This window comes from Elephas maximus, chromosome 6 (genome assembly GCF_024166365.1).
Source record: "Elephas maximus indicus isolate mEleMax1 chromosome 6, mEleMax1 primary haplotype, whole genome shotgun sequence".
Lineage (NCBI taxonomy): Eukaryota > Metazoa > Chordata > Mammalia > Proboscidea > Elephantidae > Elephas > Elephas maximus.
In genome coordinates, this window is record NC_064824.1 from 142,814,615 (window position 1) to 142,827,267 (window position 12,653).

At 61.5% G+C, this 12,653-nt stretch overlaps 1 protein-coding gene across 1 annotated transcript; it reads left to right on the top strand.

The window, feature by feature from the left end:
- Window positions 1-2,975: 2,975 nt before the first annotated feature.
- On the top strand, window positions 2,976-12,332 carry AGXT (alanine--glyoxylate aminotransferase). Its single transcript, XM_049889044.1, has 11 exons — window positions 2,976-3,430; window positions 3,504-3,696; window positions 3,802-3,866; window positions 4,414-4,514; window positions 5,380-5,450; window positions 6,258-6,342; window positions 7,636-7,731; window positions 8,151-8,220; window positions 10,537-10,632; window positions 11,211-11,339; window positions 11,905-12,332. Exons 1-11 carry the CDS (start codon window positions 3,200-3,202, stop codon window positions 12,010-12,012), a joined length of 1,245 nt encoding a protein of 414 aa, XP_049745001.1. The 5' UTR covers window positions 2,976-3,199; the 3' UTR covers window positions 12,013-12,332.
- The last annotated feature ends 321 nt before the right edge of the window (window positions 12,333-12,653 follow it).

Here is a 12,653-nt window from a genome sequence, read left to right on the forward strand (position 1 = left end):
GCCCACGTTCACTGAGAAGAGCTCATGTAGGTTTTTATTACATTACTGTCCTCAGTCTGTTATTTGAAATAAAGTGAACGAACAAGGAGACTTCTTTCTGGTGCCATTATGTGAAAGGGCACCATGATGCCCTGTGCCAGGATGAGGCACTGGTCACCGCTGTTACTGGGGTGGCCTGTGTGAGCCCAGACCCTGCTGGACCCCATGGCCCCCTAGAAAGCAGGTCAAGACAGAATCCTGCACAGCCTGCCCAGTGGCCAGGACAGAGCCGGCTCAGCCCCCTGCTCCCCGGTGATGTATGCATGGTGGAGGTTTACATTCTATCTCCTGTGTCTGGCGGCCCTCCCCCAGAGGTGCCCAAGCAGCATCCACCCCCTGGGGTGGGGCAGGGTGGTTCACGGATGGTGGCAAAAATATTGCCCTTTTGTCACTTCTCAGACAGCCACAACAAACACCGAGGGACATGGTGTTCCCTCCAGAGCCTGCTCATCAGCTCAGGCCTCACACCGCCAGCCCTCACCTGGCAGAGGCCTGCACCTGCCACTCAGAGTGCCACCCCCCCCCACCCCGGAAAGCTGCATCTCACAGCATGGGCCCTCCAGCACCCACGGGCCCTGCCCCTGTCAAGGCCTCGGATTCAGGCAGACCCTCTTCTCGGGGCCGGAGAACTGACTGTGGCCATGAGCACGAGGGCCTTGGATGGCCCTTGCAGCCCATTGAGACACTCCAAGGAGGGGCAGCTGGCCGCGGGGGTGAGGGGCCTCCCAGCGTCCGCCGATGATGCCGTTACCTGACGCGAATGGCCAGGGGCCAGTGGACCGTCCACATTAAGGCAACTCTGCAGAGAGCAGCCCAAAGGGCAAAAGCATAGTTTTTTACGTCAGTCAGAAAAAGCTCCAAGTTAAACTGAAAACGGAGACTCCATGCGGGATCTGGCAGTTTCCTCCAAGCTCCCACCTGGAGAACCTCAGCCACGTGATGCCCCTCAACACTAACCTGGGGAAACCACAGGGAGCTGGGCCCACTGGGGGCTGGGTGGGGCACCTGCCTGTCCGCTCAACGCTCATTTACTTGGTCCCATAGCGTTGCTCCCGGGCGAGCTCCTTCTCTGTCCTTGGCCCCAAGGCTGGCACTGTCTGCCCCACCTGGCCAGGTAGCCCTGAGCCCCAGGACTGGGGATAGGAGGCGGGCAACTGCCTGCTATTTGCTGACATCAGCGGCTGTGCAAACCACTGGGGAACCTCTCTCGGTTGCAAAAGCTGCCCCCTGAGTCAGGTCAACGCTGCTCAGGACACGCACACATCATCTGGCTTTTCCAGGGGATACCACCCACCAGAACCGCCGGCCAAACCCCAACAGGCCCCTCACGCCCTCCCAGAAGCTGACCCTTGCACGCCGCACTGCATAAAGGGGGGTCCTGTGGAGAGGGCAGGCATGTGGGGTGCACTCAGTGTCAGAAGGGCCGTGGAGCACAACCAACATCCAGAACCACTCCCTGAACCTGCAGGAGACATGGCTAGAGCTCTGAGAGAAGACCCAGAGGGGGTGGAGCAAAGCAGGGACAAGCATTGAGGCAGAGGGAACAGCACTGCAGAGCAGACACACGAGGCAGTGGGGTGCATTTTGTTAGACGTTCTGGAGCAAGAGACACACTTGGGGGGAGGGTATGATGGGCGGCCCTGGAGGTGGGAGGACAGTAGTGGTTGAGAGAAGGAACCAGGGCCTATGGGGCTGTGGGTGAGGAGGCCTGAGCAGGAGTTGAGAGAGGCTGGGCTGTCTCTTCACTCACAACAGACAAGAGGACTCCCGGACTGGCCTGGCTCAGCCCTTGATAGGTTGGTACCAGTGCTGGGCAGAGGCTTGGCTGGGTAGACCCCACAAAAGACTCCAGAGGCCCAGGGTTGGGCATGAATGTGTCTAGGCCTGCCCAGGCTAGGCCAGCAGGCCTGCTCCAGCTGAGTGCCCTGCTGCGCCTCCCACCTCCCACCTTGGACCTGTGTCCCTGCAGCCTCTTGGTGGAGCAGTCCTCATCCCACCCACTTCCCCAAGGCCTAGGTCCCATGCCTCCACCCCCCCCATACCTCTTCCTGGCATCCCCGGGGCCCTCTCTCTCCTATAAGCTCACGGGCCCTTCTCACAGCACATGCGGCTGTTACAGACCTGGGCTTGAAAGGACACCACGGGTTGTAATGGGGAGGCCACCCCCCGCAACAGAGTCCTCCCGTTCCTTCTCTGCAGAGAGCCTTGCATTGCTCTCATTCTGCCCACCTGCCCTCACAGAGCGCCAAGGAGACCCCCAAGGGGAGTGCACCCTGAACCTCAGGGCACTCTGGATAGAGGCCGAGGAAAGACACATTCCATAAAGAAAAGGAGAGAACATGTCCTCAGTGAGTGTGTGAGTGTGTGTGTGTGTGAGGGCATGTGTGTGCATGTGTTCATGTGTGTTATGTGAGTGTGTGTGCTGTGAGCATGTGTTGTGTGTGTGCACGTTTGTGTGAGTACACGTCAGTGCATGTGTTCATGTGTGTTATGTGAGTGTGTGTGCACGTGTTCATGTATGTTATGTGAGTGTGTGTGCACGTGTTCATGTGTGTTATGTGAGTGTGCATTCATGAGTTTGCATTCACATGTTGAACTGTGTGCGTAAGTGCATGGGGTATATACATGTGTGTAAGTGCGTGTGTAAGTATGAATGTATATGCACAGTGCATGTGTGTTTTCTCAGTGGGGCCTTTTCATCAGCTAAGCTGTGTCAGCAAACTACCTACCACTCACAGGCCGTTTCCGGCCCCCTCTCCTGATCTGCACACAGCCGCATCTATCGTAGCTGCTTGCACTCAACCACTACAGCGTTTAATTGTTTCAACTCAGATAGTGTGACCCGCCAAGCCTAAAATATTTGCCTTCTAGCCCTTTAAGGAAAACTTTTCAAACCCCTGAGCTCAGCCGGATGGGGCCAGGACTGGCCTCCAGGACCTGGTAAGAGGGAGCTGGAAGGGGTTGGAGGTGAGGACAGAGCCAGGCACGCTCTGTTTGTCATTTACAGGCCTGGAGGCACCACCTCCCCCAGCCAGAGGTCAGCGCCCTGGCTGTCAGGCCCTGTGAGCAAGATCCCCATCGATAAGGGGTCAGGTAACAACAACCAACCAAAGGCAGTGAGGGCAGGAGGACTGCGGTTGGCACGGGGGCCGGCTGGGAAATGTTCCGAGCTCTGGCCGTGGCCAGTGTGGCCCTGAGACCCCGAAAGGCAGGGCAGGTGTGGACCATGGCCTCCCACCAGCTGCTGGTGTCGCCCCCAGAGGCTCTTCGGAAGCCCCTCTCTGTCCCCAGCAGACTCCTGCTAGGGCCCGGCCCCTCTAACCTGACCCCGAGAGTCATGGCCGTGGGGAGCCTCCCGCTAATCGGCCTCATGCACAAGGAGATGTTCCAGGTAGGCCTGCGGGTGGGGTGCAGGCACCACCCTAGCCCCCTCCTTGCCAGGGGCTGATGAGTGTCCCCCCCAGATAATGGATGACATCAAGCAAGGTATCCAGTACGTGTTCCAGACCCAGAACCTGCTCACACTGGCCGTCAGTGGCTCGGGACACAGCGCCCTGGAGGCTGCCCTGTTCAATGTGCTGGAGCCGGGGGACTCCTTCCTGGTGGGGGCCAACGGCGTCTGGGGGCTCCGGGCCGCAGACATTGGGGAGCGCATTGGTAAGGGCAAGGGGGCCCCGTGCCATTTCCCAGGTGGGCACTTGCTCTGTTTTGGCTCTTCATCCTTCACCGCCCCCATGACCGCCCCCTGTGCCCTGGCCCCAGGAGCCCGCGTGCACACCATGCTCAAGGACCCCGGAGGCCACTACACGCTGCAGGAGGTGGAGGAGGTAGGGGGTGTGGGGTACACTGGCCTGGGGGGCTCTAGGGGGTTGGGAAGCCTACCCTGCACCATCATCTGGCTGGAGCCCCAGGAAGGCTCCCCACGTCTGGGAGCAGGTGAGACGCCAGGTAGGGTGGGCTCTGCCTGATAGGGAAACTGATTCAGAAACCGAGGCCAGGGTCGGGGGCAGGAGGCAGGAGGCTGGGAGGGACAGGGCAGTGGGGCTCCCCAGTGGTGAGGAGGCCCCGACCAGTCCAGACGGTGCTGGCCTCATGACGGCCATTATCCCCACAGGATGACAGGAGGCTTGGGTCTCTGGACAAAAGTCCTTTTCTTGGGCAAAGTCACTTCCCAAGCTGACAAGCCTCTCCCTGCACACACAGGGGAGGGGTTTGAGGCATGTGGGGCCCTATGGCCTGGATCCTGGGTGTCCATGGAGGGTGTGGGGTGGTCCTAGCCCTGCCCTCCTGTGGAAACGGCCCTGGAGCGGGGGTGGTCAGTTGGCCCCAGGTGGCTCCCGACAGGCTCTGCCCCAGCTCTCCCGTGACCCTCAGGGCCTGGCCCAGCACAAGCCAGCACTTCTGTTCCTGACCCATGGGGAGTCATCCAGTGGTGTGCTTCAGCCCCTTGACGGCTATGGGGAGCTCTGCCACCGGTGAGTGGCCATGGGGACACTTGTGGGCCCTTGGGGGTGGGGGGCATGCTGGCTAGAGCTGGGCCCAGGCCTGTGTCAAGTAGCAGGCATGCAGGCACCCCTGGGGTCCTCCTGCTCTGGGTCGAGTCTGGGTGGCTCCTCATCTGGAGAGCTGTGGGGCTTGGGACAGAGCCAGGTGCTCAGGTGCTCAGGTGCTCAGGTGCTCAGAGTTCCCGCTGCCCTCTAGTCCCCACGGCTGACTGCTGCCAGGTACCAGGGCCTGTGGGTTCTGCCCCTCCTCACCCCAAGACCCCCAAAGGGGTCTCAGCCCCACTGCCCTCCTGGCAACGGGACTCAAAAGGCACTCCACGCCTAGTCATGGGACAGTTTTTATGCCTTTTTTTACTAAAAGCATGTGGAGGGGGAGGAGGAGGAGGTCTTCAGCACGTCTGCCTCTGGACTCTGCCCCCTCTGGCCCTGGACTTCAGGCCAGGAGGCTAGGCTGAGCCATGCGGCAGAGGGAGACGCAGGCCTTCATCCCTCCCCCAACCCACCCCCACACAGCCTGTGGGCCTGAACACCCAGAGCAAGCCCGAGGACCACAGCCCAGGCCACCCAGGGTGACCCTCCCCACATCTGTGTGCCAGGCCCTGTGGGAAGGGCCACTGGGGCCTTGACACCAACCAGACCACTGCCCCTGTCCCTCAGGGAGAGACAGCTGCTGGGAACAGGAGGCCCTGGGGAAGAGGGGCCACATGTGGGAGGTAGAAGCTTCCGCCTGCTTCCTTACTGGCCTCTAAGGGCAATTGAGGCCCTCCACACACAGTCAGGGGAGGACTGACCCCGAGGCCCCTCGTCCTGCTTCACACTGGTCCCCCCTCCCCAGGTACAAGTGCCTGCTCCTCGTGGACTCTGTGGCCTCCCTGGGTGGGGCCCCCATCTACATGGACCAGCAAGGTAGGGGTGTTCTGATGGCCGTTCACCCGGCGGGATCTCAGGGCAGACAGGCCCTGGCTGGAGCACTTCCTGTGAAGTGCCTGGATGCCCACCATGAGTCCACCCTCTGTCACCAGTCCGAGGGCCCAGGGAAAGGGCCCACTCCTCCTTGGGGGCTGGCAGGCTCCCTTAACTAGTCTGTACCGGACATTTCTGCTTGGCGTTCAGAGCCGGGCCAGGGTCAGGGTCTGACCGGGCACCCAGGGCAAGCGGAGGGGGTACCTCTCAGTGGGGCAGTCCCTGGAGAGCAACTAAGAGCACCTGTAGGACTGGGAGGAGGGATGTCAGGCCCTTTTAACCGGGGACAGGAGCGGGAACACTACCACACACAGCCTCAGCTTCCCCCCAGCTGTGGCACTGAGTACCATGGGGTTGTCAGGGCCCTCTTGCTGCACCCCGCCTGAGAAGCCTCCATTCCCAGCCCAGTGTACCCTCGGCAGTGCCAGCCAACAGCCAGCGCAGCGCCTGGCTTGGCGGGGCTGACTGCTCCTTCCTGTAGGGCCTGTCTGATGAGGGTCCCTCGGCAGTGAGGGTTCCCTGGGTTGACCCTCAAACTCCTGCTCCCAAAGGACAGACATGATGCTGGGGGCACAGGGCTACTCTGGGGTGCCCACACTGCACCCCCAGGGTGGGCCACACCTTCCTGATGGAGGGAGAAGCTGAGCAGGAGGCTAGGGCTCAGGTGACCCCAGCACGACGACTCCCCGGCCTCATTTACCCCCTGGGCCCCAGCCACCAGTCCTCCAGCACAGCACCCCCTCTCCACAGAGATCGACATCCTGTACTCGGGCTCCCAGAAGGTCCTGAACTCCCCCCCAGGAACCTCAATCATATCCTTCAGTGACAAGGCCCAGTGAGTGACCACAGACCCAGAGATGGGTGTCGGGGAGCCTAGTGGACACTGAGAAGAGGGACCCTGGGGCCAGTGTTCCCATGGCCACATCCTTCTGTCCCCCGGGAGCCCTCACCCTCATCCTGAGCAGAGTGTGCTGAGGCCAGTTCACAGGGGACAGTGGTCTAGGTACAGTGAGACCACAGGGGGCTGGGGAGGTTCTAGAGGGGGGCTGGGTGTGTGGGGGGCAGAGGCCTGGTGTGTGGGGACAGAGGACTGGTGTGGGAGGGAGCAGAGGCCTGGTATGTGGGGGGCAGAGGCCTGGGTGTGTCGGGGGCAGAGGCCTGGGTGGGTGGGGAGCAGTGGCCTGGCATGTGGGGGGCAGAGGCCTGGTGTGTGAGGGGCAGAGGCCTGGTGTTTTCAAAGCTACCAGCTCCAAGTCAAGGGGTGACCATCAGGATGGGGGAGCCGAGCCCAGGCCTCCTGCCTCCACCCTCCAGCTCAGCTCTACGGGCCACCTTTGCCCCCTCCAGACAGTGTCATCCACTATCCCCATGTCCAGACCCTGAGCAAGGCCCGGTCGAGGGGTTCAGCAGGCAGTCAACACCCAGCAGCCTTGCTCCTTGGCTGTCCACCTGTGGCCTGGCCAGTGTAGCGCCTTTACCAGACAGGCAGGGTTCCGGGAGGATCCGGCACCTGCGCTGGACGCTGGACCGTGGGAATCAGGAGTCACTAGGCTGAATCAGAGCTGGATGTACTTAAAGCCACAGCCAGTTGGCACTGCCTGTCGTAGGAGCAGAGAGAGCAGGGGTCCAGGCTGGGCCAGGCCCCCCAGGGTGCAGCTCCTAAAGACAGGAAGAGAGACAGCCTGGATTGTGTGCGGTTGCCAAGTGTGCGGACACGGTGTGAGGCGCCGTGGTTGGCCTCCCAGTTACACCTCAGCCTTGCAGCTCACACCTCAAGAGTGCAGCTGCCTTCTGAGAGGAGAGACTCCAGCCCCACACCCCGAGCCTCAGCTTTCCTGTCATGATGGACGGGTTGGACTGGCTCACACCGCATCTTCCTGTTTCTGGCAATGAGGCAGAGTCACCGTGAGAGGGGCCTGGGGCAGGCAGAGACCCACAGGGAGGGTTCAGGCTGGCCGGGTCCCTAGAAGGCCTACTTGTGCCCCAAACCAAGTGTCAGAGGCACAGCCAGGACCTTGGGGCCCCACACTGTGAGCTCCCTTCTGTGAAGTGTAGGGGGAGGGGTAGACAAGATGGCCCCAAAGACCTCCACCTGCCCTGCAGTGCTCAGTCTGACCCTTCTCTGCAGAAGTAAGATCTATGCCCGGAAGACAAAGCCCTGCTCCTTCTACCTGGACATGAAGGGTCTGGCCAACTTTTGGGGCTGTGAAGACAAGCCCAGGATGTGAGGGCCGGGCTGGGGTCGGGGTGGTTGGTCATGGTGACTGGGGGATACAGGGGTCGGGGGGAGACTTCTCACGATCCCCAGCCTCTATGAGAGACCCTGAGCCCCCACATTCACATCCCCACACGCCACCTGGAGTCCTGGCGCTCACCTGTGTCAGGGCTCACCTGTGTCAGGCCATCCAATGCCCCACAGGGTCCATCCTTCCCTCACCTGGTCTGCAGACTCGGGGCAAAAAGTGTGGCTCCCACCTTCCCACAGATCTGACCTCCAGAGACACCCCAGTACGCCCTCCCACACCTCATCAGGGGCCCTGCCACACCTCCCATCCTGGGCTCCTGTTTACCCACCCCAGAGGAGAGAGTAAACCCATTCAAAACAAAGCTCGTGATGCTGGGTTGGCCCCTCCTGTCTTCCAGATACCATCATACTGTCCCCATCGTCAGCTTGTACAGCCTGCGGGAGAGCCTGGCCACCATAGCGGAGCAGGTGAGGGGTTGCGTGCCCAGCATGGGGGCTGAGGCTGGGCAGGAGCAGCCACTCCTGACGAGCCTAGTTGACCCATGGGGGTGACACATCCTCCCCACCCTCCCCCCCCAGGAGCACCAGGAACAGGAGGTGTGGGCAGGACACAGGGGTCTCCCGGCCTCCGTCCCCTTCCCATCAGACTGCGGGCAGTGGAGGTCGGGAGGAGACACCCTCAGAGGGAAGGGGCCCTGTGCTGGGTCGATGTGCCTTTCCTGGCACCATTCCTGAAAGCCCCTGAAAAAAACCCACTGCTGTCAAGTCGATTCGGACACATAGTGACCCTATTGGACAGAGTAGAACTGCCCCATAGGGTTTCGAAAGACTGGCTGGTGGATTCGAACTGCCAACCTTTATGGTTAGCAGCCGAACACATAACCACTGCACCACCAGGGCTCCGAAATCCCCAGAGGAATTGGCTTTCTGCCCTGAACCACCACCCTCGGCAAAACTCTGCAGCAACCTGAACACAGCTCCTATCTATTCTTGGCTCACGCTCAATCCCCGACATTTGCTAGCCCCACGTCAGGGCCGACGGAGGAGAGGCTTGACCTCTGTGCCCCCTTCTGGGGTCACAGGCTGCTGGGAGTGGCATGGAGATGGTGGCCTGGGAGGACGGTCGCCTCATGTCAGGGCCGACGGAGGGGAGGCTTGACCTCTGTGCCCCCTTCTGGGGTCACAGGCTGCTGGGAGTGGCATGGAGATGGTGGCCTGGGAGGACGGTCGCCTCACGTCAGGGCCGACGGAGGGGAGGCTTGACCTCTGTGCCCCTTCTGGGGTCACAGGCTGCTGGGAGTGGCATGCAGATGGTGGCCTGGGAGGATGGTCACCTGGAGCAACTGCACGGCCTGACAGCCGAGTTCTGTCCAATGACTGGCCTCCCCTGGAACACTAGTTCTGAAAGTGTCATCCGTGGCCATTTTATCTGCTGACTTGCACTCGGCCCCCAGGGCTAAGGTGCTCTCTGCCCCTTGCTATTCCCTCATTTCCCAGAAGATCCCACGTATTCTAAGTGCTCCGCGTCTTCCCAATGGGAGGCAGAGGGAGCCAGACCCCCCAGCCTAGACACCCCACTTGGGGACCACACTGCCCAGGTCTATGGGTGCCCCACAACACCAGCGGTCCGTGATAAAGGACCGGAAAGCCCCTGCCCTGTGGAGCCCCCAGCAGTGAGCGCGGATGCAAGTAGGTAAAGGCCGGTAGTGAGATGGAGGGAGGAGGAAGAGGCGCACCTGAATGGTGCAAACACACCCAGCTGCTAGCAGAAACTTTGGAGGTTCAAGTTCACAGAGAGGCTCCTCTGAAGAAAGGTCTGGAGATCCACTGTTGAAAAATCACCTACTGAAAACCCCGTGGAACACAGTTCTGCACTGACCCATGTGGGGTCACCATGATTGGGCGTTGACTCCATGGCAGCTGGGTTGGTTAAGGAGGACCAGGAATGGGGTAGGGGATGGAGACAACTGCAAATTAAAATAGGTGGGGTTCATTGCCAAGATGGAGGAGGTGAGGAGGCCTGGGCCCGGGAAGTGAGCCACAGCTGGGCCCTGAGACGGAGAGGGGGAAGAAGCAGGGGAGGAATAGAGGAGGCCAAGAGGGGGAGGATGGGGAAGGGGTGGAGGGATGGTGTGTGGGGATCCTGGTGAGGTCAGTGCACTGGGGACAGGAACCGGGGCCCAGAGCCCAGAGGGTTGAGAGACATGGGAGCCAGTGGCTGCAGTGGGTGGAGGGCAGGGCTCCTGGGGGTTAAGGAGTGGGAGGCTTGGAAGCCTGGCCCCTCCTTCCCTCCCTAGGGTGAGAGCTGGCCAAGCCCCGAAGCAGAAGGGGGCTATAGAACACAGGGCTAGGACCTCCACCCCACTCTGTTCCTTTCCCCTGGACCCTCTTGTCTCTGCGCCTCTGACAGCTCAGCCCCTCCCCCTCCACTTCCCTTCCCCCAGGTGACAGACAGTGGAAAGAGTCCGGCTCCCCTCTGGTTCTGACCCAGCCTGGGCCCTGTGTGGCCAGCAGCCCCTTCCCTCCCTTTGACTTGCCCCCACCTCCCCAAATGCCCCTACCTAACCACCACCAGGGGCCACATAGCTCCAAGGGCAGGTTGGACCCTGGGCAGAGCCACAACTGGGGGCTTGGGGGGCTCTAGGAGGCAGCGGGGACTCCAGGGGACTAGGAATCCAGGCCCAGAGAGAAGCCCTCCAAGCCTGGGGCTGCTCCCCATTGGAACCTGTGGGGCCTGACCCCTGCCCCACCCTCCTCAATGTCCTTGGTGCCCTCTCCCCACAGGGCCTGGAGAGCAGCTGGCGGCAGCACCGGGAGGCCGCAGCCTACCTGCATGGGCGCCTGCAGGCACTGGGCCTGCAGCTCTTTGTCAAGAACCCAGTAAGGGGCCTGGAGGCAGGGACAAGGAGCAATGGTCTGGTCCCTCCGAGGTCCTGACACCTGCCTGGAGTTCAGGGCAGAGCCAAGCCAGTGGAGCTGGAGGGCACAGCCCAGTGGCCTCTGGATGCTGGGGCTCAGGGCACTTGGACACTTGGCCTGCAGCCCCCAATCCTCCCCCAAAGCCTCCCTGCCTGGGGGTAGTTACAGGACCATGGGAAGGCACTCCTGAGCCCCCAGGCAGGGCCCCGTGGTAGGAGTGGGGGCTCCAGGGCTCACACCAGGCGGGCGGACATGAACAACCCTGGCTGTGGGGTAAAGGCGGTGCTCAGGCAAAGCTGAAGCCTCTGGCCACCTCCCAGGACTGGTGAGACTCACCCAGGCTCAGCTGCCCTGTCCTTCAGAGCCTTGGATGAGGGGCAGGCAGTGGGGTGGTGGGGGGCCTGCTTTCCTTGGGCCCTCTCCCCTGCTGCTGCCTTGGGCAGAGGCCAGGACTGGGCAGGCTGGGCAGGTGGCATGGGCGGTAGTGAGGGTGGGTGCAGCACTGCCCACCTTCTTGGCTGAGCCACCCTGTCTGGCAGGCACTCCGGCTGCCCACAATCACCACAGTGGCCATGCCTGCTGGCTACGACTGGAGGGACATCGTCAGCTATGTCATGGACCACTTCAACATCGAGATCATGGGTGGCCTTGGGCCCTCGGCGGGGAAGGTAAGAGGGCAGCAGCTCTGGCCACAGGACCGCTCTGGGGGCGAGGGGCAGGGCCAGTCCCACCTACACAGAGGGGATGCTCCGATCGGCGCACCCATGTCCAGCCGACTGGCCCGGTCAGCAGACACACAGCAGGAGGGCCCAGGACTGCAGGGGCAGCGAGAAGGAGCGACCCTGTTCCAACGCTTGTGACCCCTGCAAGGGGAGACCCCGGCGAGCGTTTTCTCCTGCCTCCAGCACCCGTACTTGGTGGGGTCACATGGGATTGCTGTAACATCAGCCTGGCCCAACTGACGTCCGTAGTTCCACACAGAGGCCCCTTCCCACTGAGCGGCACTGATGCTCGGAGTCTACTGCCTGCTGGGGAGGCAACGCTCAGAAGGAGCCCTTGTTAGACAATCCTGGCCCCCCACTTCCTTCACTTGTTCTGTGGGCACAGGGGGAGGGTTGAGAGCCTACCTCTGGCCTGGGTCTGCATGGTCCCCCTAGTGGGGACAGGAAGAGTGACATCTGCACCCCACCTGTGCCCCATCCCCCTAAAAAAAAAAAAAAACCATCCCCCTAGGTGCTACGAATTGGTCTGCTGGGCTGCAACGCTACCCGGGAGAATGTGGACCGTGTGATCGAGGCCCTGAAGGAGGCCCTGCAGCGCTGCCCCCGGAACAAGCTGTGACCACCCACCCAGCCCCACACCTACCAGGAGGGACTTGAGGGAGTGACAGGACCAAACAGACTGTAAGACCTAGGGGCCGGGCAAGAGAGCTACTCACCCAGCAGGGCAATGCAGAGCGAAGGGCAGGACCAGGCAGCCTCCCTGAGCCTGTCTGAGTAGGAACCCGAAATCACACCCTTCAGGCTCAGTGTCAGCAGCTTCTAAATGCCCTGAAGCCCCCAAAGTCACTGACCTTCCTGGGAATATTCAATAAAGAACCCTGTGGCTGGGTCTTCGCTCCTCCCTGTAGGGTGGGCTGCGCGGAAGGCCCTCAGGGGAGCTGCCACTATGTTCTCAGCACTGCCCCGGGCAGACCCTGGAACCTTGGTAGCATGGACATTTGGGGTGCCATCTTGTCCTGGAGCCGAGGGGGCTGACCTCTCCTGGGGTCTCCCTGCGGTTGGAGGACAGGGATGTGCAAGTAAGTCAAGATGGCTGGGGATATTGTCTCCTTACGGCCTGGCCTAGGTGTCGCACCTGCAAAATGTATCAACAGACACACCGAAACCAGACAGACCCTTACAGCCGCAGGGCAGATGCGCGACCCTGCTCACGCAGACCAGGATATCCATATGGACCAGGGCACCCCCATTTCTGGGGCC

Coding starts and splice junctions, on each gene's coding strand:
- AGXT (XM_049889044.1), top strand. CDS start 3,200: ATGTTCCGAGCTCTGGCCGTGGCCAGTGTGGCCCTGAGACCCCGAAAG. Junction 3,431..3,503: donor TGCACAAGGAGATGTTCCAG/GTAGGCCTGCGG, acceptor TGTCCCCCCCAG/ATAATGGATGACATCAAGCA. Junction 11,340..11,904: donor TTGGGCCCTCGGCGGGGAAG/GTAAGAGGGCAG, acceptor CCATCCCCCTAG/GTGCTACGAATTGGTCTGCT.